The following is a 23,835-nucleotide window of genomic DNA, read 5'->3' as shown; positions in this document are numbered from 1 at the left end:
CCAAAGGGGGTAGAGAGACAGAGTCCATCATGTTTTCCTCTTTTCCGAATGATATTGGCCCTATAGACTGTCCTGGCTGGATTATTTTCACTGATATGATTTAGATGACCCGTCTTAAGTTGCAGTGGATGGCCCAAATTTTATTCAAGCGATATATGTGTGATAAATTACTTTTACTTGTGTAGGCTACAAAATCGTTGATCCTCCTCTAAAGGGTCAAAAATTCTTCCGAGAATTAGTACATGAGGGCGAACCAGTTTTTGTAAGCTGAACTTTTTACTCTCCTATATTTTCGTGGAGTAAAAATGACCAGAATTTTGGTGTTGTATATGAACATCATAGGCGGTAATTCTCTTTTTGTTTCTTTATTGTATTATTGGGGGTTCGGGGCATTATGCGATTATCACAGTTCACATTTGCTAACATGTACATCAGATTATCCAGCAGCGATTGACGACCTCATGTGTCCTGTAGCATCTTTTCCTCTCATATTTTTCAACCAGGCTTAACGTATGGTTAACGATTTCGAAATTAATCTTCCATATTAAATCAGGTAAACTGCATTTCATTCATTTTCAACATGTTTTATTATCACAACCTATAATTATGGTGCATATACATACATATATAAAAAGTACTTTGAAAATATTAAAATATAAATAATGTCTTCATTACTCGTCCGTTCTAGAAGCTAAAACAATGATCTTTCAAACATATTTTCACCATCTTAAAAATTCAGTTTTCTTAACTAAATACACGCACTTTCCTCCGAAAATCGTTCTACAACGACACATCAACCATGAAAGAAAAAAAAACAAACAGTTTTTAAATAGAACTCGACCAAGAATTGTCCTTAGTTTATGAAAATCTGATTTTCTTCTAGCACTTAGTGTATAATATACATATGCATATTTATTCATTATTTATAGATCCCTGGGATATGATAGTACTTGCTTCCGTAGACGATAGTATTCTAGAGAAGATAAACTGACCACAACTTACATTAAAGCTTTGATTTCGGTTTAACAACGTTACGGGCGAATATCACTTCTGGCTTTGTGGGCGGCACTTGTATCTCACGGAAGTTATTCACAATTTTTTTATTAGCATCTTTAGGACACGATTGAAGATTGCGAAATGTTGCAACCTGCAGAGGCGAGAGAGAGAAGTTTTTGTTCAATAATTGTTCGTCAGATTCTAATGCTAGATGTCGGACGACAGAAGCTAACAGTTTTTGGTGAAAATTTCAAGACGGTTGCTTTGTATCTTACCTGCCCTTTCGATACATAAATCGGTGTCCTATAAATTATCCACGTGACACTCTCAAAGTACGGAGCGGTCGTCAGAGACCCTTTGTACGTGTAGTAGTGCTTGCTCAACTCCTGAAGACCAATCCATGATAGACAATCTGCAATTAAGTTAAACCTAAAGTATTGCAATGAAAACAACATTCTTAGCTAATTAAGCGATTACCGGAGTCAAGTGAGGCAGAAGTGTTGGGCTTTTCTACAATATGTATACCCTCTGTAATTTTCTTGAATTCTGGACAGTCTTTTTCGCCACATGCCTGGATAAAGAACGCTACAACAGCCAAACCGTCAGGTTTATTCTTTGCCTCATTGAAATTAGAGTATTTTGAGTTATAATGAACTGCATGTGCTTCCATTGCATATGTGATTCCTTCGAGCGTGTGTTCACAGCCTGATTCATCAGTTTCAGCCCAATGAAAGTGCAATTGTTCGAAAATGTATTTATTTTTTAGCGGCCCGCCGATAATGAAGGGTTGTTCTTTGCGCTTGGCAAATGTTACAACTGCTGATGTGCCTGTATTTTGTACGCGTGCAATGCCAATTGGCTCCCAATGTCCGTGATATTCAAGGGGCTCGACGTCGTCTTTGTGATCAATTTCTCTGTTGCTGATGCTAATTGGTGATTGGACTGGCATCTTGCTGGTTGTTCACTCAATCTGTAAAATGTAAAGAATATTTTACAAATTTGAGCCCACAAACTTTCATACTATTACTATAGACAAGTGGAAAGCGTGTTATTGCGTTTTACTGTAAAAGAAAATAACAAACCCGGGTTCCTTGTATCCAAACATTTCTGAGCAGTTTAATTACTCAATATAAAATTTCATTCACCTTTGCCTAATAATACCAGTAACTTTGAACACTGCTCATTAACCACAATGAATAATTAAAGGAAATTTACACTAGGAGTTAGTCCTTACGAATATTCATGGATAGCTATAAATTGCGTGACTAAACCGCATATACTGATCGACATTGGAATGATGAAAATAGGTCATCGATTGGAATTGCCAATACGCATATTGTGTCCAACCTTAAACCTTGGTCGGGGAGAAACTATTTAATTAATGAAACGTTATTAATTATTAATGGCTAACTAGTTGCACATTTTATTGATTCCTACGAATGCATTCATCATGCATATCCACATTTGTATTGATTTTACAGTGGAACTTACACTCCAGTGTTCACGGCATGGCTTCTAGGAAAAATGTTGATTTTATTCAGTCTTCACATAATTTTTATTTTCCAAATAAATAAATAAAGAGCCTAAGTAATCGGTATATAAATTGATTGGTTATTTACCAATTCTGAGGATTCTTAAATCATTTCAAATGTATCAAAATGTAAGTATGGTAAAATTTCATGCCAAAAATTGTAGATTCTGACCAATCGGCACCTCCCATTAGTCAAGGAATCGATGGCCTATCTTAGCGACAATATGGATTTCGGAGAGGCCGTTCTACTCTCGACACGGGATATTGTGACCCCTGGGAGTTGTTGCTAAAATTTCTGTTAATTTGACAAATTGCGTTTAGGTACTATGGGGATTTCGGCTCAACTGAGTGTTCTTAGCTACTTACTTCGGCTATTCTTGGCATTACATGACCTATGGTACGAAAAAGATGAAAGGTTGAGGGATAATATTGTTATGGAAGGAGTTCATCAAGGTTGTTTATCCAACGATCCGTAACTATAAGCACGATGCTTATAGTTACGGAGTATACCGAGCTACACACAATTAACAACATTCAACACACGAATAATGTCGGGATTGTGATGATTGTTGATATTTGGCAGCGGTGGACTGCTTGTCACTGGAGTGGTGTGATGCATCTTAGTATATAAGGCTCCTATCCAGGTGGAACCATTGGCTACCCAATCAGCAGAGCAGTATAGGTTCTGTACATTGTTGACTCGAGTTGAGAGAATGCAATGCGTTTAGAGCAACATCAGGTGAGGCATTGTTGCCATTTTGCTCGGTCAAAGGCTGACCTGAATGGAGTTGCGAGGCCATGGTTGTTTCGGCCGGCCTTTTGGTCGTTTCCCATTAACTTCAACGATCAGACCAATCATGGCAAGTGAACTCTCGTTAGCGCGAATTACGTGACCCTACCATCGAAGACGCTTCTCTCAATTTATTGGTGTAACCCCATATCGATCACAGATATCCTCATTTCCAATGTGATCAAGGTGTACTACGCCACCAGTCCACCGCAACATCTTCGTCTCCATTACCGCGAAGCTCCGTTCATAGTTTTTAATAGTTGGCCAACACTCAGAACCATCGAGGGTAACAGGGCGGACGACACAGGGAAAAATTTTCGACTTGAGACATTTGTTGATACGTCGATCACAACGTAAGGTACGTGTGGAGCGCCACAGTTGCATTGATGTGTGAAGCAATTTCGCAACGGAGCTCATCATAGGCTGATAGCATTGATCCAAGATATTTAAATCGTTCAATTCTGAGCAGATTATTGCCACTGACAGTGAAAGCACTTGTTTCATTGGGGTAGGTGGACCACATATTTTGTTTTATTCACAATTAATCTCATACCGTGTTCCGTGTTCGAGAGCTGCTTAGCTATGAGACGCTAGGAAAACATCATCTGCATAATGCAGTGTATAGGAAGTTGGACGTTGGATGTCCCATGTCGCAGTCTCCATAAAAAGAACAAACAGGAGAGATATGAGGACGCTTCATTAATGAACATCGACAGAGACACGAAATGGCTTTCATACACCCGGATCGTGGGAGAGCAATTTAATCAAGTGCACGAGTTCTTCTGGTAGTAGTTGTCGTCGCAGAGCATACCAGATCAGTTTGTGTAGCGCACGGTCAAACCCCTTCTCCATATTCAGAACCCTAACGTAAAGAGGACGATGCTTCTCCATGAATAACCACACAGTGTGTATTGCGTCGGTAGTTTCGTAATTCTTATGAAACCTAAATACTTCTGTGAAGAATCTGTTAAAAAATCTTCTTTGTATTGGACAGTAACCGGTACGAAAGGCAATTTGAACATTCTGCTGGAATTGCCAGTCAGATGAAGTTTTATTCTCCTCAAAAACCCAATTGAAGAACACGCTCTCGATGTCATCAGTTCCTGTTGCCTTCCGCGATTTCATTCCTTTTATTGAATCCTCGACTCCAGTGGCGCTGACAGGCAGAATTGCTCCAAATGTCGGCAGTACTTGTGAAAATGGAGAATGAACAGATTCTTCTATTGAAATCTGCTGAAATATTCCCGTCATCTTTTCGTCGCGGGTCGTCGATCGGTAAGCAAAATATCGTGCTTATCATTAAAGCAACACAAGCGTCCAATATCCCTTGTGCTTTGGTGTCGGCTTTTAGCAAATCAATAAGGACAATCATCCCGAGTGTCTAAAAATCTTTTAACGCTCCCTTATACCATCGCAAAAACACGACAACTAAACAATTACCTAGCTTTAGTCTAGCTTAGACTAAAACAACTGCGGTTCAGTTCAATATAATTCGCAACCTTGTCGTGTTTTTACGATGATATAAGGGAGCGTTATTCCACATGTTGCCACTTTCGGTCACGCTGCTCCCAATGCAGAGGTGAGGCAGCGTCTGAAGAGTTGCCTCTGCCCTGGACGAAACCGTCAGTCATTTTTGGTTTTTTTGATTTTTAAATGCTTGGGTGCTATCCCCCAAACTAGGGATCCGTGGACCAAAAAACGTGGGAGTAAGTTGCTCCCTATTTTGTTCGATCCACTTAGGATCCCGCTTATCCTAAACAACTTTGTAATGACCTGCGCGGATAACAGAGATCGCTTTCTTTTCTTCCCCGTTGGCATTCTTATAAATCGAGAAGCCTATGGTGGAGATCCACCTGTCATTTCAAAGCTAAGTATCTAGGTTTATGAACCGCCTACCAGGCACGGTGACCCCGAGTATTGCATGGGTCGCTTTTGATGTTTTTAACTTGATTCCATGATTCTTCGACATTCGTAGTGGTCGGCTATCTCTTGAGATCATTTTTTTTCTTACGAAATCACCACCAGTTAATTTGTGGTGAACCAATGTGTTCCCCACGCTGTTTTATCGGTGGTTTGATTCGTAAGACAGGAACCAATGGCCGATGTTGAGGTTCGATGGTCCGTACGGAATAGCTTTGCAATTAGCGACAATGGTAAAATGTCCGGGTCTTATGAGGATGTAGTCGATTTGCGTTTTACTGTTCCCACTATAAAATATGAGATATTAAAACAATCGTTGGATACCGCATGTATTGACAAATACAAGCCCGTGAGGGTCTCCAAAAGTGACGATACGCTTGACACGCTCATTGCGTGCGCCAAAGACTTTACCCCCATGGCACCGATTACTTTCTGCGTTTTAACCCACATGACCATCAAAATCGCCCGCAATGAAGATATAGTCATTGGCAGGCACATTACAATCATGGATATTTGGGATTGTCTAAAGCAAATAGGATAGTACAATGGGTCTACTTACGGGGGACTACCGTTTCCCCCGAGGATAAAGGCTGCCATTTCCACCTAACCGAATCAAAATGAGCGAATTTGCTAATTGTACATATCTGAATGCTACATCTACTTCCTCTTGGCTGTTAGAGCCCTTTTCTCAAGTGTCTATCCGTGACAGCAGAAAATCTTTTTTTGGATATTAAACGGTCGTGATTATCCAATTCAAAACGCTCTAAAGAAAGAAAAGGGTGATTCTGATCAACAGCGTGAAACAACTTGTCTCACATCTCAAATAACATCGTCATTGGAAAAGTGAGCAACGAACTTATATATCGTAGTTACTACCTCTAGTCACCAATTCAAAATCTAATCTATGAGTTTATAATACGGCGGACGAGCTCCAGTCGGGGCCACTTGCTGAGACCAAAGTATTACCCATGGCTAAGCATTTACAACCAGACGGATTAAATTCGGCTCAATAGGTTGCGGTGGGCAAGTTATATTAAATCCGTATGGATGAGGATGATCCAGCCAGAAAAAGGAAGACGTGGAAGACTCTGCCTCAGATGGAGCAATGTGATAGGCCAGGACGCCAGACAGCTTTTAGAATATCGAATTGAAGAACCACGCGCGAAACCAGGATATCTGGAGCTGATAACTAAGGCAGGCTTAGATTGGATACCGATTGTTGCGCCGTTGATAATGATGATATTAAGCCAGTTGATGTGGGGTTACCGCCAGTAGCTGTTAAAAGAAAGATTCCTGATGTAGGTGCCAGGGCGGTCGAACATCGCTGGGGACTAGCTCCACAATCAGAGACACTATGAAGTGAATTCTGCAGGACTTGACGCAGCCGAATGGAGAAATTTAAATTCCTGCCAGCAGGGGAAAATCTTTGTGAAAGAACCGGGGCCTTTAGAACGGCATTTTATTGCTCCTTAAGAGTCCGAGTGAGTCAAGCTGCGGCTCATCCTGCCAAACTAAGCTAACCTAACTGGAGGGAAAGGTTCAAAGAATGCAATCCCTATTGTAAGGACTCAAATTGTTTGGACATTTGAGCGGCTCTGAGATTTCGAAACTGGAGTAATCGATGGGTGGACAGTTCGAGACGATGTATCCTGGAAGCCAAGAGCTGATTTGGACCAGAATACTATTGATAAGATGTTCTTCTAAAGTATCTGACAATAAGCATTTAGTATCATTAAAACTATTTCACAATACTGCACTGAGCGAAAAACTACTTTTCACTCCACATTTTCATCATTACCTGGACGAATTGATGCCCCAAAAACAAAGCCTTCCCAGCTTAATTAATTTTTTCAAGATGGCTTAGTACTCCGTGAAAAACCAATCAAATTTAATTCAAATGTTTTAGTGGGTTGTTGGCTTGCAATTTTATGTACTTAAAATAGGAAGCAGTAAAAAAATATTTACCTATTCAAAAATTCGCTGAATTAAATTCAATTCAACAAGAACTCTAGTAACATATGACGAATCGAACGGCGAATGAAAGAGGAAATACCGAATAATAATAGAGAGAAGGAGTGTAGTAGCAACAAATCTTTTTTTCATTATAAAGGAAAAAGATATCGTTGTGCCAATTGAGTTCGATCGTTAAATCTGAAACTTTTGTGTTACATATTATAGGCGAACTATAGTATGATCGGATTATGTAGCATTATGAATGGAATTTACTCAGTGTTGACGTCCTACATTTATGTACAGCCATACATTTTATTTTTATTATCGGTGTTTTGTGCTGGGCTCCTATTGGCTAATTTTCATTATGCGAAACAGCTATGTGAATTGTTATTGTGCACCGGGAAAAGTCGTTTAAATTTCGATTTTGATTATGGTGCCCGTCGGGGTCCTCATAAGTGGAAAGAGTTTTTCCCAGCGGCGAGAGGATGCTACCAATCTCCAATCAACATAAGAACAGAGACAACGGAAATATTGAAGATTAGCGAACCGCTTATATGGAGGAATTATGATGATTTACCGGCTAAGGTCGCTATAGAAAATACGGGGCACACTGGTAAGGAATATTTGACTCTTACGATGTAACTCTAGTTACAAACTCATTTCCAAATGCAGTCGACTTGAAAGCTCATTACGTTTGTAATCAGCCCATCCTGAGTGGAGCTGATTTGTTGGAGAGCTATTCGTTTGTGTCCCTTTGCTTTCGATGGAGCGCACTCGACAATGAGGGATCCGAGCACTCAATTAATGATAGAAAATACCCACTAGAAATGCAAGTGAGTATGGGAACTGACTGAAGTACTTCGATCGAAATTAAATAAAACTCGCATTGTTCCAGGCAACTCACATATCTAAAGAAAATACGGAGTTTAATCCCAGTTACATTGGTGACCTAGGAATTTTAGTGCTTAGTTATTTCTTTACTGTAAGTGAGCCTATCGACTTCTAAACATTACCAGCATTTGATTTTGAATACTTGGCTCCTTCCAGATTACGAAATTTGATAATCCATATTTAGATCCAATCATTTTGAATTTGCATCACATTCGTGAACCTTTCAAACGCGTGGAAATTCCACCTTTCCCGATATCGTGGCTTTGCTACCCGTTCAAGTCCGGCTTCTATAGTTACGGAGGATCATTGACGGAGCCGCCATGCAGTGAAGGAGTGACGTGGTTTGTGCAGCCAGAACCAATGTCGATCAGTGAAACTCAGGTATCTTATAGCGGTCCTAATCATTGTACGCGCAAATTCACCCATGTTTTCCTACTCAGCTAGCCGAATTTCGACTATTACTATCTAAAGACCATGCCTCGCGAATCTTGAGGAACTCTCGGCCCGTTCAAAATTTAAACTCGAGAATTGTGTGTTACAATCGTTTTGATCAGTTCTCGCGATTGTCCGAAACAGCAGCAGAAGGTGATGAGCAACAAGCGCAAGCGATATGCTCTTAAAAAGGTAGAAAATGGTGAAATTCTATAGTAAAGGATTAGATACTTAATTTATTATTAATAATAATAATAGCAATAGTAGCAATAGTAAAACTCGAAAAAAGTGTATAAATATGCCTTGTTTAAAATATATTCCTCATATATATTATCTGACTTAGTAGATGTATGTATGTTTTGGAATCCCCACGCGCGCGAACAATGTTATTTTTATTTTTGAATCAACTTTTATTTATTATTAAACTATTTGTTAATGTAAATTGTTTGTCGAAATAAACCAGTGTGTGTGTCGAAGATTATACTGAAGTCAAATCTGAGTGTTTTATTGCTGCTGAAAAGTTTTCAAGGTAGATTTAGCGCTTAAATTGTACGCGCAGCGTGATTTATTCGTGGCTAATTAGTTAGTTCATTCTATGTTCAACCATTAGTGACGCTGGAAACTACAGTAGCGATTGCCAGTCGTACGTTAGAGGAAGTTGCGGAATATCATACAGTATTCTTTGTTCTATGTGCTCTATCCCTAAAATGTTGAGGCTCCATTGGATTCTTCAGCTTCATCAACGGCGCAACAACCGGTATCGAATCTAGGTCTGCTTTAATAAGGAACTCCAGACATCTAGGTTTTTCCCCGAGGTCCACCAATTTGAGATCACTAAAAGCAGTCTGACGTCCTAGCCTACGCCATCATTCCATCTCAGGCAGGGTCTGACACGTCTTACCATAAATATTGCCCTTATAAACTTTTTGGGCTGGATTATCCTCGCCCATGCGGATTCAGTAACGGCAACCTATTGAACCGGATTTTATCCACAACCAAACAGTCATGGTAGTATTGCTCATAGATTTCGTCTTTATATAGGCTACTAAATCGTCCATCCTCCTGTAGGGGCCGAAAATTCTTCGGAAAATTTTTCTCTCGAACGTGGCTAAGAGTTCGAGGAATACATGAGGACTGACAAAGTCATTCCCGTGAACAGTAAGAGCTTATATCTTATGGTGAGAAGTTTCGAGCCTAGCAGATTTGTAAGCTGAAATAGGCTCTATTGGCTGCCAACAATCGTGCCAGGAGTTCATCGTAATAATTAAAGTTATAATCTCCTTTCTTTATCGTTCTTATTTGACCAATGCTATTTGATACTGTTCCTTCTTTGGTTTTTGGTGCTGGCACTGTCACAATAATATTTCTCCTTGCCTTCCCCTTAATGTGCAGCCAAAGACCTCGCGCCGATTGCCGTGTTGCTCGATCCGGGTAAAGGCATTTTGTCCACATCTTGTTGTTCTTCCCATAATTTCGTCATAGGCTAGGGCCAGTGATTGGATTGATTTGAAGAGGATATCGCCTATTGCATTTATCTCAACATTACGGATCACTTTTTCCAGGACGAAGTTAAAAAGGATGCACGCGCATGATATTAGAAAGGAGGCATGTGACCTTGAAGGCAACATTTTTCCATTGGTTCCGGCAGAGAAAATTTAATCTGTCGCTGCTTTGCTGAAAAAGTAAGTTTCATTGAACACGTAGTGCGTAATAGAATTTTCGCCACGAGTTAGCATGTGACCTACCTACTGACATTTGTCACTTGGGGCTCTCAAGAGCAGAGGCAATTTTGCAGACTTTTTCTCTGATAACGGCGACTGGCGTTGTTGGTACAAATTATATTGATTCAAAACCCAACATGGGTATGAACCACATCGAGCAAGAGAACGTCAATGCAGACTTTAGCTGGCGTAAGCCTAGACAAAAACTTTTTTCTTTGGAATTTGAGTCCTGGATGGTGAGTGAACTGCAATAATTTTGTAGCAACACTGCTTGCTATGTGAATTCGTCTATCAAGGAAGCGAGCCAACTTACGGACCGTTTATAGCGAAAAGGGTAATGAAGGAGTCGCTAGTAAACCGTTGATCTACAAGCATCGTTTAAGTTATGAATATGAATATTTATATCAATAAACATAATTTAATTCATTCCCTATAAATTGGTGACCCCAGACATTAATCTATAGTTAAAAATGGCAACTAGTGAAAATAACAAATCAATGTGCAATGATGCTTTCAAAATCTGCTGACATTAAATTGCCGCCATTTTGGACGTGAAGACCGACGCTGTGGTTCATACAAGTTGTAACGCAGTCTGCATCAAATCGTGCTACATCTGACGGTTTAAAATTCAACGCAGAGATATTCTGCCTTTTCAATTCTAGAATAAGTCGCTAATATGGTCTAGAAGAACCTGCGCATAGTAAATAAGCGAAGCGAAGAAGTATAGACGTCGTGTTTTGCGAATAATATAAAGGAGCACTTAACATCTGCGAGCCGTCTTCGCCTAATATTTTTAAAGTTTGGGTGCTAAGCTCTAAATGAGGGGTCCGTGGACCAAAAAAAGAGGGAGCAAGAGTATCATGCGCTAAAGCAAACACCTAAGCTACACCCTAATGGCACTTTGCACCACTGCAATCACATGCCTCGAAAATTCTCAAGCGCGCGAGGGAAAATTTATATTAGCAGATTCCCTTTATTATATGTACAAGCGACGGAATGTCGACAAAATGTTGAAAAACTCATAATATCGTCTTTGACAAAATATCTATTTTCGGAAATATATGATAGAATATGTTTAAAAAAAAACAAAATAAAATTGTATAACGAATTGGAGTATAAAATGCTCAAAGCTCAAATAAAGGAAGTTTATCAAGCCAGTCCTCCCGCGACGTCGCAAGCATTCCGCTTACAAGTGATCACCGGTATTTGACAATGTGCTTCTCCTACTGTGAGAATTTCCATAGTGAAGCAACCCACTGGACAATTACAATTTTCCTGGACTTAAATAAGGTACTCATAGAAAGCGTCCGTTTCTGTGGGTCGATTCTTCTTTGTTGGCAAAAAACTCTCCAATGTCTTTATAGATAACATCACTCATCTATTAAATATTGATTCTGAATTGATTGCAAATTTCTGTCAATCGAGGCAAAAATGCCATTCATTCGTTGTTTCGCTCTGCCACATTTGACGTACCATTAGACATGTAATCTAATTTCGATCGCTGATAATTACTGACATTTACGTTGTCAATTTGCGCCATATTGTCCATGACCACGATATTATTTTTGAACGGAAAATGTTTGTTGTTTTCACAGCTATTCGCAGCTACATTAAATCCCAAACATTTTCTATTAGCTTGGCATCTGGTGACTGAGATGATCAATTCATTCTACAGATCTCTTTTTCTTCTTTCTTTTGCATATAGACTCTGTTCCAATGTTCGAAATCATTGCTTTTTTTAGGAACCCGATTTCAATTATTTTGACGCGGTTAGACAATTAAGTAATGAGACTGATTCCATAAAAACCGTATACCGGAGACAACCATTGTAAGCTTTGGCGTTTGGTTTCCGGGTCGTATTGGAAAAACCAGCTCTCATCGCCTGTAATAACTCGATCGAGCAGCGTGAGATCGTTTTCCACTTGTCCCAGTCTTCTGTGACGGTCATTCGATGCTGGTTTTGGTCCTCAGAAAGGTTCTTTGGAACCATCTTCGCGCACAACTTTTTCATCCCGAAATCGCTTGTTAAAATTTGTCTGACTGTTTCACGGTTCATACCCAGTTCCGTGGCCAACATTCGAACTGCTAAACGCCGATCTTCACGGATTAGAGCGCGCCCACACCGCGCCTCGTCTTCCACGCTTTCACGCCCCTCCCTAAACTCTTTATGCCATCGAAACACCTGGGAACGACTAAGAACATTATCACCATGCACTTTTACAATTTTAGCGTACGTTTCCGAAGCTGTTTCGTCCAATCTGGGGCAAAATTTTATCGCAGCGCGTTGCTATTGATTTCGTTTCTCCATTTTCGTGACGAGCACCAAGAACACACGTCCACTCAACACGACACAGCAGGCGAACTAAAGAAGTCAGAGCGATGGTGAATATATGAATGGAGAAGGGAAAGATGCCGGGGAAGGGGAAGGGAATTTGAAAGTTACAGGTTTGCCACAAGCGCGGGAATAAAATCAGTCTCATTACTTAATTGTCTAACCTCGTATAATGGCATTAACAATTGTACGTTCAAGATTTTTGTGTTGCTTCATTTTTCTGATAGAGTTATTTTTTTTTCTGGTAGCAGCATATTTCAATCTACACGTAATATGTGTCACTTAAGAAGGAAACAGCTGGTTATATTTTACTTCTTACTTCACGGGGAATGTTCATGAGCTTACGGTAAAACTTAAGGAGACGATAGTCGAAAAAGAAAAAGATTTGTGGACATCGAAGATGCCTTAAACTACAAAACAAGACATCTCGACTCGAAGCTAAAATGGCGACATTATCTCCTATGGCTACCAAAGAGAAGAAGAATTGCGGACTTTCACCACAATTTCACATTCGTAATGAACTAAATTTTGATGCTTGCATGCGTCGCCTGGTGGACGAAGCTGAACTTTGCCAACGCGGATCCCAAGGCTCGGTCGCTTAAGGATTAATTGACCGATGATACCTTCGCCGTTTCTGGCATTCGAAGCTACCCTAAATCTTCCTCAAATTCACTTGGAGGTGAAGCACTACCGCGTGAAAAGATGACTAACCGTAGAGTCATGGGCTCATCTGGAAATCCCTGGGCAAATATCAAGTTGCTCTGATGCTTGCTAATCCTATGGTTTCCAGATTTGGTTTTTGAGAAAACATACTCCGCCATAATCACCAAAAGAGAAGAATATTCGACAAATGACAACGAATCTTTCAGAACTATAGATATAATAATCTTCACCGACGAGTCAGTCATGTAAAGCAGTAAGTTGTTGTTCAGAAAGCCCGATTGCGAAATTTGTTCGTCCACTTGGAAATTCCATGCGCAGATGTATGCTCTTTATTGAAAACAGAAGAACAGAAGAACATTCAAATTGATTCTAGCAGGCAATCAGCGCTATTAACACTAAATAGTAACTTCATATCAAAACAATTGACGTGAAGCTGCCACCAGTTGCTGTTGAAAATTGGATGACTGAACGAAACATTTCTGACATGGATGCCAGGGCATTTGAACGTTGCTGGTAATGTGATCAGTGCTGATAGACTAGGCTAAGGATCTGGGGCCATAATGGTATTTGGAGTTAAGTTATCTCCTCAAGCCTACTCTGAAGGGCGAAGTTTCAAGGGTTCACGCTGGCGAATAGAGACATTTGTGAAAGAAGAGGGGGACGTGAAGACCCTAATACGGATGCTAACAGAACACCATTGCTTAAGCTACAACAAGGAAAACGCCAGCGATGTGGTCTCGACTATATGTAGCAAATCGAGGCCGAGAGGAGACGCGAAATGCAGGTTCACGTTTTCTCTTAGCCGCCAGGCTGCAGCCTTTTTTCAATTAAAAAACCGGGCATTGTCTGCCTCTAAAAAACGTTCTCAGATTCTCGAAAACTTGTGAACGCCGAAAGCAGGAGGCTGTTCAACGGCCGATTATATGAGATCACAATATGCGTAATAAAAGGCATCACTCACTTGGAGATGCGGCTCACTCCAGTCTCTCAACTTAACTTTACTTCTCTTTAAATCATTCTACACTGACATCAAGTCAGCCGAACGATAATGACGAAAAGAAATTGTTTGTCCCACTTTCCTGGGGAACAGGTCTATTTTCGCCTTGCTCTTGTCGAATGAGCTCTTATCAAGTAGATAATGGAGGTTACTAAATAGTTGCAGATAATAGAAGCTCCAAGTATTGAATGAGCTATTGTAACTTATATTTACTAGGGACAAATATTTACCCCCTGGCCCGCTTCATCATTGTAATTTATATTTACCAGGGTCAAATATTTACCTCCTGCCCAGTTTCCTCTCAAAGAATTACATCCGGAATATCTGAATACTCTGTTTTTTAATCTGTAGCGGATGGAATTTTCCAGGAGTGTCAATTTTTGCAATTACATACTCCGGTTTCAGCTATATTTCTTAGGACTTGTTCCGACGAAATTCAGTGAATAATAGAAAAACACACACAATGACGAACTTTAGAATCAAACATTTTAGGAATCGAGTGTGAGTGCCTAATTGTGTCGATTACGTATCACTACCTCCGGAATTTTCCCCAATATGAAAATGGGAAAATGTACAAAATATCGATTTTAATCAGCAACGATTAAACTCGATTTTGAGGATATTACTACTACTTTTATTATTCTGTATCGTAGACGCAATGAGTATTTATGTAATAAAGTTTATCAGTTCTTATCAATTCCTCAAACAATATCAGATAAGACGCAATCGTCAAGAGAGCACAGTAGATATTTGAACTTTGCTTTTATCATAAAGCCTACAATGAAATTTCGCGAATGTTTATAGGAATGCAATCAACTTCGGAGACAATTTGACATTGTATAAGATAGTCCCAGGGGATAGGCATAGGTAAAGTCCGTTATTTTGAGAAGTGGAAAGTTTATAAAATTTTCAATTCTTTTGTTTTCAAGGCACGTGATGAGTTATTTTTGTAACACAATGGCGTGTTAGTATCTATATTAATATCTTCAAACTTCGTCACGTAGTTATAAATTCCGTTTATTCTGGTATAAAATGGACTTTGCTAAAATTATTGCAAACCCATCTCAATGCACCCATCACATGCGTATTTTTCACGCTTTGTTTCGGTTCACTGTTTCGGCATATCTTGAATGTTTGACAAATACCTAATTTCTTTGCGCTGGCATGCATGTAAATTTCGATGTACATTTTCGCGTTCATATTTTCTTCTACGAATACCATATTAAGCGCACCGTCGAGCTTCCGATATTTCGATTTGTTTGTATCTGTTTAAGGTGAATTTCTGCGCATTTGATAATATTGCGCTCATAGTGTGAAGCGTATGAGGATGACTATCACCCTGATTATCAATACAGATCAAATTATTTGTGTAAATGGCCCCTTAAAAATAGAGCGCAATTGAATTTTTGACTGTGTATCATTATCAGTTCTACACACGAATTGGCGAGTTCTTCACATTTTTTCGCAGCTCTGTTGCTTTTTTCTCCCGATGTCCCCTCAAGTCTTCATTCCGGATCAATTTTTCTGCTTGATGAATCCGTGGTACAGTCGAGCAGCGTCGCCCTTATACCTCTCATACACTTAGTACTCGCTGATCACAAAGATAAGAACGTGCGCAACTCAAGCCAAGCTTGAGATATTTAATCTAAATCTGATCGTACTGCATACCCTCATTTTTTCGACACTTGGAATAAGTCAAACTTTCTACGAAAGACGAAAATCTCCAAAAGTTCAATCTTATCTTTAGCTAAAGATAACCTCAAACTGAGGTTATTCATGGTAATTTCATATTAAAATTAAATTAGAACGAATCGTGAAGACTTTCTATAATCACACAGTCACTAGTACTGGATTTCTTTGAGAAAAATGTCGCCATTGACAACGCCAATCAACACTTTCTGCCACTCACAACTCAAATCCCACAAAGTACCGACTCAATCGTCCTTTATCGAGTCGGTATCTACACACTGACGATCCCACTATACCCCAGCATTTGCAGAAATAAGCGTTAGAAATGCATTAAATAGCATTTAACACAATTGGGTCTATTTGAAAACAATAACAAAAAAGTTAATGACCCCTTTTGAAATGTTAGAAAATTTCGATATGAACTTTGAAAATAATTAAATGGATTCAGGGTTTGGGGTAGTTAGTTAGTTTAGTTTACTTGGGGGAGCCGCAGCTCCGAGCACTCAGGCCATTGTTAGGCCCATTGTACTATCCCCGTAAATTGCCTATTCAATGGCTTCCCGCCTACGGTGTTTGCAGGCTTTAGCGAATCTGAGAACATTCTCCAGAGGCAGAGAGTGTGCAAATTCTTCATTAAAAAAACCTTGCCAAGGTGTCTTCGTCTGAGATCTGAGGATGTCGGGCAGCTGCATAGAAAGCGCAGGGCCGTCTCCTCCTCCTCCTCACATTGGCTGCACATAGCCGAAACCACTACCCCAATCTTTTCCATATGGTAGTTTAAGGAGCAGTGTCCCGTTAAAAGCCCTACTAGGGTTTTCATGTGCCACTCCTTAAGGGACAACAAAAATGCCGCTCTAGTGACCCTAGGCTCTTTCACAAGGATTTTCGCTTGCCGGAAAGAGTCCAAATTTCTCCACTTGGTTGCGTGAATCCTTGCAGTTTCACCCTTCAGAGTAGACTTGACAGTAGATGGTCGGATTCCAAGAGCTGGTTCTGGCCACACCATTGCGGATCCAGACCCTCGGCGAGCCAGTCTGTCAGTCTCGTCATTACCAGCGATATTAGAGTGCCCCGGCACCCACATCAGGACTGTTTCGTTCAGTCGGCCACGTTTCAGCAGCACCTGATGACAACTCCACACCAACTGGCTTGATATGTCGTTGCCATTTAGTGCTGATAATGCCGCCCGACTGTCGGAACAGATTCGAATGGTGCTACCCCTCCATTTTTGTCGCAGACATTCTTCTGTTGCCAATGAAATGGCATATATCTCCGTCTGGAATATGGTCGTCATTTTTCCGAGGGGTCGGACCAGTTCGATAATCGGATTCTCCGAGAACACCCCTGCGCCAGATCCATCCTCCATGACTGACCCGTCGGTGAAGATTATTAGGTCTGTAATCTCAAAAGACTCATGGCCACTTGTCGATCATTCTTCTCTTTCGGTGATTACGACAGTGTATGTCTTTTCAGGGTTTGGGGTAAGTTAAAAGGTGAGAAGGTTTTGTACGTAAAATTGTCGAAAGGAAAATAAAAATGATCATTTTTAAGTTAATATTTGAATATTGGGATGGGAAGTAAGAAATTGAGTCGAGGGAAATGGAGGTGTCTAAGGAAGCTAAGTAGAAGAAAAAGGAAATATGCTGCATACAAGGAAATGAATCTCCCGTTAGCTCATCGCAGGACAAAGCGAACAAAATGATGCGGATGCTGCAAAACTGCAGACACTATATTTATTACAGTGAACCCTCAACGAATATTTACCGGACACCCTCGATGCACGTCATTTTGTCCGTTATTCAGAGGCGTCCGTTAAATGGAAATGTCACATGTATGATGTAATAAAAGGGAGAGGGTTTCATTGTGTCGAGAAGGACTGAACTGAGCTTAAGAAAGTATAAACCCAAACGAAACAATATTTCCATAGAAACGAAACAGCCCCCATGTGGGATTTTCCGAGATTCCGACTAACAATAATGTATTTCCGAGAAAATTAGAAAATTCGGCTCGTGCTACAAAAATACATGACATAATGAATGTTTCTGATGATTTTTGGTGTCCGCGTCCGTTAGTCCGAGGGTCCGCTGAATAGAGGAACTGTTGTGTTAAAAAGCATATCTCTAAGCTCATGCAACATATATTGTCCGGTATTAAGAGGGGTCCGGTAAATAGAGGTGTCCGTTAAGAGAAGCCTCACTGTTGCACTTTTTTGTAACACCAGTTTTTTCGAATAGTTTCTGAAATTGCGACCATTCATTATCCCATCTCCTTGATTTTTTGTTTTATTCTTAAGATGTGTCCTTAAAACACTGCATCTTAACTTAACAAGGTTTTCCATACCGATTGATCGCAGAGATCTTCTGAAACGTTGAACGAGTTTATCATGAGACTACTTTTTCCAAAACTTCTCCTAATTTTTCTCAGGACCGTCTGAAACAATTCTAATTTTTTTCGGAATTTCCGAAATTCATTTATTTAGGAGGAAACGGAAAATTAACTGCCAAACTAATAGAGGAGCTATTTATTACGGTTTGGCAATTAGAAATAATATTGACTCACTCCAAAATATGAAAAATGCTACATGGGCGACATTCTACCATAAACCATCAACCGACGAAAAACCTCAGATGGACAACCTGGAAAAGAAAGTGGGTGTGATTGGCAGAGAGCAACAGCCGAAGGTACAATTGATGAATACAAGCACAAAATCCCTTTACCTGAAATTGTACAGCAGACAATAAAACCCTTCTAGGAATCATTAAGTGACGAAAAATCACTTGAAAAGTGCTTAGGTGGATTTACACAAAATGCTAATGAGAGTCTTAATTCGAAGATTTGCAAGATTGCACCCAAATGTACTCCAGGTAGTCGAAGATTAGTTGAAATAGCTATCAATGCTGCTGTATCTACTTTTAATGACTGAGCAGAGAGTTTATTAAGAATGGAAAGATTACTTGGAATAACAATTGGATATGAGGGATACTACTACAGTCTTGGAGAAAATGTGAACCGACTAAAACACGCACGAATCAAGGCTACTAAAACAACAAGAGAGACCAGAACATCTCGTCGGCTACACAAAAATAAACAACAACAATTGTTAACTGACCAACAAGGCATACAATATGAAGCTAGAATCGGAGATAGGTTAATAAAATAAATAAAAAAAATCATTTAAAGTTCTTGCTTTAGCAGCGCGCAGTCTCGAGCGAAAGACACTTGAGACTTTCAACGCGTTTTTCTCTAAACTACTTTTTCCAGCACGGGCAGCATGATAACTCATACAGTTTTGAAAATTTTTTGATGCGGGTTTTTTTTTTAAATATTAGAAATTAAATTCTCAATAGTGTGTCGAGCCGCGGTGGTGGTGGTCAAAGGGTAGTATAGGTCCCAGGGCGAAACGTGGATTGGTACCCACGATGGAGCATAAAGCCTGAGAAACACCTGCTGAAACAACACCAACAGCTCTACTACCAAAACCTATCTCCACGTCCACGTGGTGACCGCTGGGAGCTCTTTCTTAACGAAAAGCTGCAGACGAAGAAGGATGAAGGCGAGTATCCTGCGCCTAAAAACGGAACAAATTGTACCAACTGGTCCTCCAGGTTGGGGGTTGGGTAGGGCTGACAACCCTACATGGAAAACAACTTGTTACGAAGCCACAACAGGAGCCTTGGACAGGATGGATTTTACAACGACGAACCCGGCAACGACAAAGGAATAACGATTTGCACATTTTCTCGTGGAACGTGCGCACCATGTACAGAGATGAAGCTGCTGAGCAGCTAGCCGTTACCCTATTCCAATATAAGCCTGATAAACGTTCATGCCCGTACAGACAAGACTGCAGAGTCGGAGAAGGATACCTTCTACGAGGCAGTGGAACGAACCCTTGAAGTCTGTTCCAGATATGATATCAAAATCATACTTGGTGATTTTAACAGCCAAGTAGGGAAGAAGCCTGGACTCAGGCGATACGTTGGCTCCCATAGCTTACATCAAAATACAAATGATAACGGACTGCGGATTATCCAGTTAGCAGTATCGCACAAAATGGCTGTAGGAAGTACCTGGTTCGCGCGGAAAGCGTTCCACAAACATTAATGGGCCTCTCCAGACCACTTTCAACAAAATTGACCACGTGCTGATTGAACGGCGCCACCTCTCAGCTTTGATCAATGTCAGAACATATAGGGAGGCCAATATAGACTCGGATCACTATCTCGTTGGCATGGTGCTCCGAGCTCGAATAACAACACCATCCTGAATTCCCTCTGACAATCAAGTGAGAGTTAACACTGAAGCCATCCACAACACAGCCCTCCGAAACACCTATAAGAGGGAACTGAATGTCGCAATAACCGCAGCCAACATAGATCCTGGAATTGTAGCATTAACAAACGATCTTCACAATCAACTCTTGGCCGCGTTCCAGAGAAGAGTCCTCCGAAGAATTTTTGGCCCCCTACATAAGGATGGACGATTTCGTAGCCTACATAACGACGAAATCTATGAGCGATACCACGACCGTTTGGAAAATCCGGCTCAACAGGTTGCGCTGGGCGGGTCACTTAATCCATATTGATGAGGATGATCCAGCCCGGAAAGTCTATAAGGGCAATATCCATGGTAGAAAAAGAAGACGAGGCCGACCCTGCCTGAGATGGATCGATGGCGTAGGTCAGGACGACAGACAGGATATCGAATTGGTTGACCTCGGGGCGAAACCGGGATGTCTGGTGTTCCTTATTAAAGCAGGCCTAGACCGGATACCGGTTTGCGCCGTTGATGATGATGATAAAATAAACAATAAAATGAGAGACTCAAATCAATGTATGCATAGAACATAGAACTAAACTTTAGTCAGGATTCTTAAAATAGAGAAAATTCAAATTCTAGAACTTTTAGCGGCTTTCACTTTGAGATATCTTCAAAAGACTGCAATACCGAAAAGTAGAATTTCGGAACCAATGACTCCACAAAGAGCTATCTTGGAGAGTAACAGTTTTCTTGATCTTGTTATTCTTAAGTCCTTACTCCCCTAAATGTCCGCTAGAACGATAAATATGAATTAAGTTTGGATTTACCAGGTGTACTCCTAATTAATTTCCGTTTTTTTTTCGATTGATGGCGTTCTATATTTTGTGTCGCTGTTGGTCGCACATACCTGTCATTTTATTTAGTTGTTGTCGAGTGTATCAACTGCGTTGACGTTTTCCCAAAAAGTTCCTCCAGCAAGTTTTTGGTGCGCGTCCAAAATGTCGGCGTTCGTACCGAATTTGAAGCATATGCACCATGCATTGCTTTTCATGCTCAATCTAGGAAAAAAGTGTCCGAGAGCAACTGTGCGCTTGTGGAAGTTTATGGCGATCGTGCATTAACACTTCGAACATGTAAAACGTGGTTTCGACAATTCAAAAATGGAAATTTCGACCTGAGCGACGCCGCACGCTCCGGCAAGCGAAAATCGTTTGATGAAGCCGAATTGCAAGCATTATTGGATGAAGATAACACGCAAACGCAAAGACAGCTTGCAGATACGTTGGGAGTTCAACAGCAAGCAATTTCGAAACGTCTGCGAGTCATGGGAAAACTTCAGAAGTGTGGAAAGTGGGTGCCGTATGAACTGACCGAGAGACCAATGGAGAACCGAAAACTGACGTGTGAAATGCTGCTTCAACGGTACGAAAGAAAGTCTTTTCTCCATCATATGGCTACGGGCGACGAAAAGTGGATTTCCTTGGAGGACCTTAAACGCAACAAATCGTGGGTGAGTCCAGCTGGAACATCGATATCGACGGCACGACCAAATCGTTATGGTTGGAAGGTCATGCTGTGTGTGTGGGGCGACCAGACCGGTGTGATCTACTTTGAACTGCTGAAACGTGGTGAAACTGTGAACGCCGTTCGCTACAAACAACAAATGAAAGATTTGAGCCGAGCGATTGCGGAGAACCGACCAGAATATCAAGAAAGACAGAAGAAGGTGATTTTGCTCCACGACAATGCACCATCGCATAAGTCGAAAATCGTTCGCGACACGCTGGGAAAACTCAAGTGGGAGGTGCGTAACCATGCGGCTTACTCACCAGACCTGGTCCCATCGGATTACCAGCTCTTTGCCTCTTTGGGCCACGCACTTTCTGAGAAGTGCTTCGACTCCTACGAAAATTTGCGGAAATGGCTCCCTGAGTGGTTCACCTCCAAAGGCAATCAATTCTACTGGTGTGGTATTCACAAATTGCCAGAAAGATGGACAAAATGTGTAGAAAGCGATGGAAAATATTTCGAATAAAATAACTATTACGGTTCCCTTGGAATTATGTGCTTTATTCACAAAAAAAAACCGCAAATTAATTAGGAGTACACCTGGTATGTATTCAGATTTTGTGTGTTAGATCTTTTATTTATTAGACTCCTGATAAATGGATATTACTAAAAAAATGGTATTATAAATGGAATGTGTGTGCACTATGAGAATTAAAGGTCATTTTCGGATTAAACTGAAGGAAAACCGAAAATATGAAAAGGTTTTTTTCGTGTTTGACGTGTGTAATCATTCAATCTTAAACGTGCGTTCAGTTCATCACATAATGCTCTATCTGAATTCTCCGAATTGAAATTTGGCCGGTTCAAAGTATGCTGAATGTGGTGGGCAGACAGATGAATATAAACAAGCAAGCATGCGGCAATTATGTAATTACTGTCTCTGCAGATTCCCTTGTGGATATTCTCACACTATTCTATGCAAGTGTGCACTTTAACCACTCGTAACTGCTTAAAAGGAAAGTTTCCTTTCTTCTTTCCCCCAGAGCCAGCTACATCAGAAGAAAATACCAACTTTGCATCATTTCACGCAGCCTTAATTGCCCCTAAATTCCTTCAGCGATGCACAATTATCACCCAGTTATCAATGCATTTTCAGTAATTCTTTTATTGCAAATCGTACAACACAAAATGAACTTTGAAGCGGTTTATGTTCTCAATGATGTCACGAAAACCCACTCCACGGTCGAGCGAGCACTGATTCAGTTCACTATTAACACTTGGCCATTGTTATGTAAAACGAACGTTGGGTTGTAGGCAAGATAACACTTTAAATAAGACATCAGAAGAGAATTCCCGGAATCAGGCGATTCAGAAAGTTATTTGCACAAATCATCACCCCCAGGCTACTGACGTCCAGATTGTGGTAGATTAATTGTATTTACTTTGATTCACACCATCTTTATTGCCGAGTGACGAACTAGAATGAACCAAGAGAAGCGTAAAATGACCTTGCACCTAATCGTGCGAAGCCTACGGAGGTAGGCGTAATTATTGTAATTGGCGCAATCACGTGAATGCGCTTTCGCTCCTCATGATGAAACAATATTCGCTGATATCTAATAAAATTGTTTGTCCGGCGTAATCACCGGTGATCTCAGATGTTTTCACCTTGGGAACGTGTAAATCAATCAATTATTGATAAAGCCGGGAAATTGGTCACTCCGGAAGTGAAATTCGGGGAACCAACCGTGAAAACAATTTTAATTGCCCGTTTTCAAGTCCAATGCGCTACCGAACGCATGACATACTCATTAATTATTTGAGCGGCGATTATCGAAAGTGTAATCTCACCTGTTAACCTGCTGAATTAATGATGATACTAGTTACTGCCTTTTCACTGGGACTTCACCTACTGGGGAAAAAGTGTTTACGTTTCACAGATGCTTTACATGCACAAGATCACAAGATTTTGGGACTTTCAACCAAATTGTTAAAGTTTTTTTTCTAGCAACTGAGAAGTGAGTGAAGCGCGTGTGACATATGTAGCTGCGGGAACACTTTGACGGTATCAATAGACACGACGGAAAATAACCACTTGCGAAAACGAATGTCACTCAACTGTTGCTTCCACTTTGCGCGAATGACATCAGG

At 40.6% G+C, this 23,835-nt stretch overlaps 2 protein-coding genes across 7 annotated transcripts; one reads left to right on the top strand and one right to left on the bottom strand.

Moving 5' to 3' along the window:
- Positions 1-568: 568 nt before the first annotated feature.
- Positions 569-23,835, bottom strand: LOC119657155 (carbonic anhydrase 2). 6 transcript variants are annotated; one of them, XM_038063937.1, is made up of 5 exons: positions 23,536-23,835; positions 1,474-1,966; positions 1,272-1,408; positions 1,003-1,147; positions 569-780 (listed from the first exon to the last, which is right to left on the bottom strand). In XM_038063937.1, exons 2-4 carry the CDS (start codon positions 1,943-1,945, stop codon positions 1,004-1,006), a joined length of 753 nt encoding a protein of 250 aa, XP_037919865.1. In that variant the 5' UTR covers positions 1,946-1,966; positions 23,536-23,835; the 3' UTR covers positions 569-780; position 1,003. The 6 variants fall into 6 exon arrangements, with proteins under 6 accessions (XP_037919865.1, XP_037919861.1, XP_037919863.1 ...); XM_038063933.1 differs by lacking the exon at positions 23,536-23,835 and adding an exon at positions 22,757-23,420 and having other exon boundaries at positions 569-1,147; XM_038063935.1 differs by lacking the exon at positions 23,536-23,835 and adding an exon at positions 14,191-14,213 and having other exon boundaries at positions 569-1,147.
- LOC119657154 (carbonic anhydrase 1-like) lies at positions 7,096-9,007 on the top strand. The gene is made up of 5 exons (XM_038063930.1): positions 7,096-7,803; positions 7,863-8,023; positions 8,086-8,172; positions 8,238-8,462; positions 8,522-9,007. Exons 1-5 carry the CDS (start codon positions 7,428-7,430, stop codon positions 8,699-8,701), a joined length of 1,029 nt encoding a protein of 342 aa, XP_037919858.1. The 5' UTR covers positions 7,096-7,427; the 3' UTR covers positions 8,702-9,007.

The sequence above is a fragment of the Hermetia illucens genome, chromosome 5 (assembly GCF_905115235.1).
Source record: "Hermetia illucens chromosome 5, iHerIll2.2.curated.20191125, whole genome shotgun sequence".
Lineage (NCBI taxonomy): Eukaryota > Metazoa > Arthropoda > Insecta > Diptera > Stratiomyidae > Hermetia > Hermetia illucens.
The sequence above is the reverse complement of the archived record's forward strand: the minus strand, read 5'-3'. Positions and strand labels throughout refer to the sequence as shown.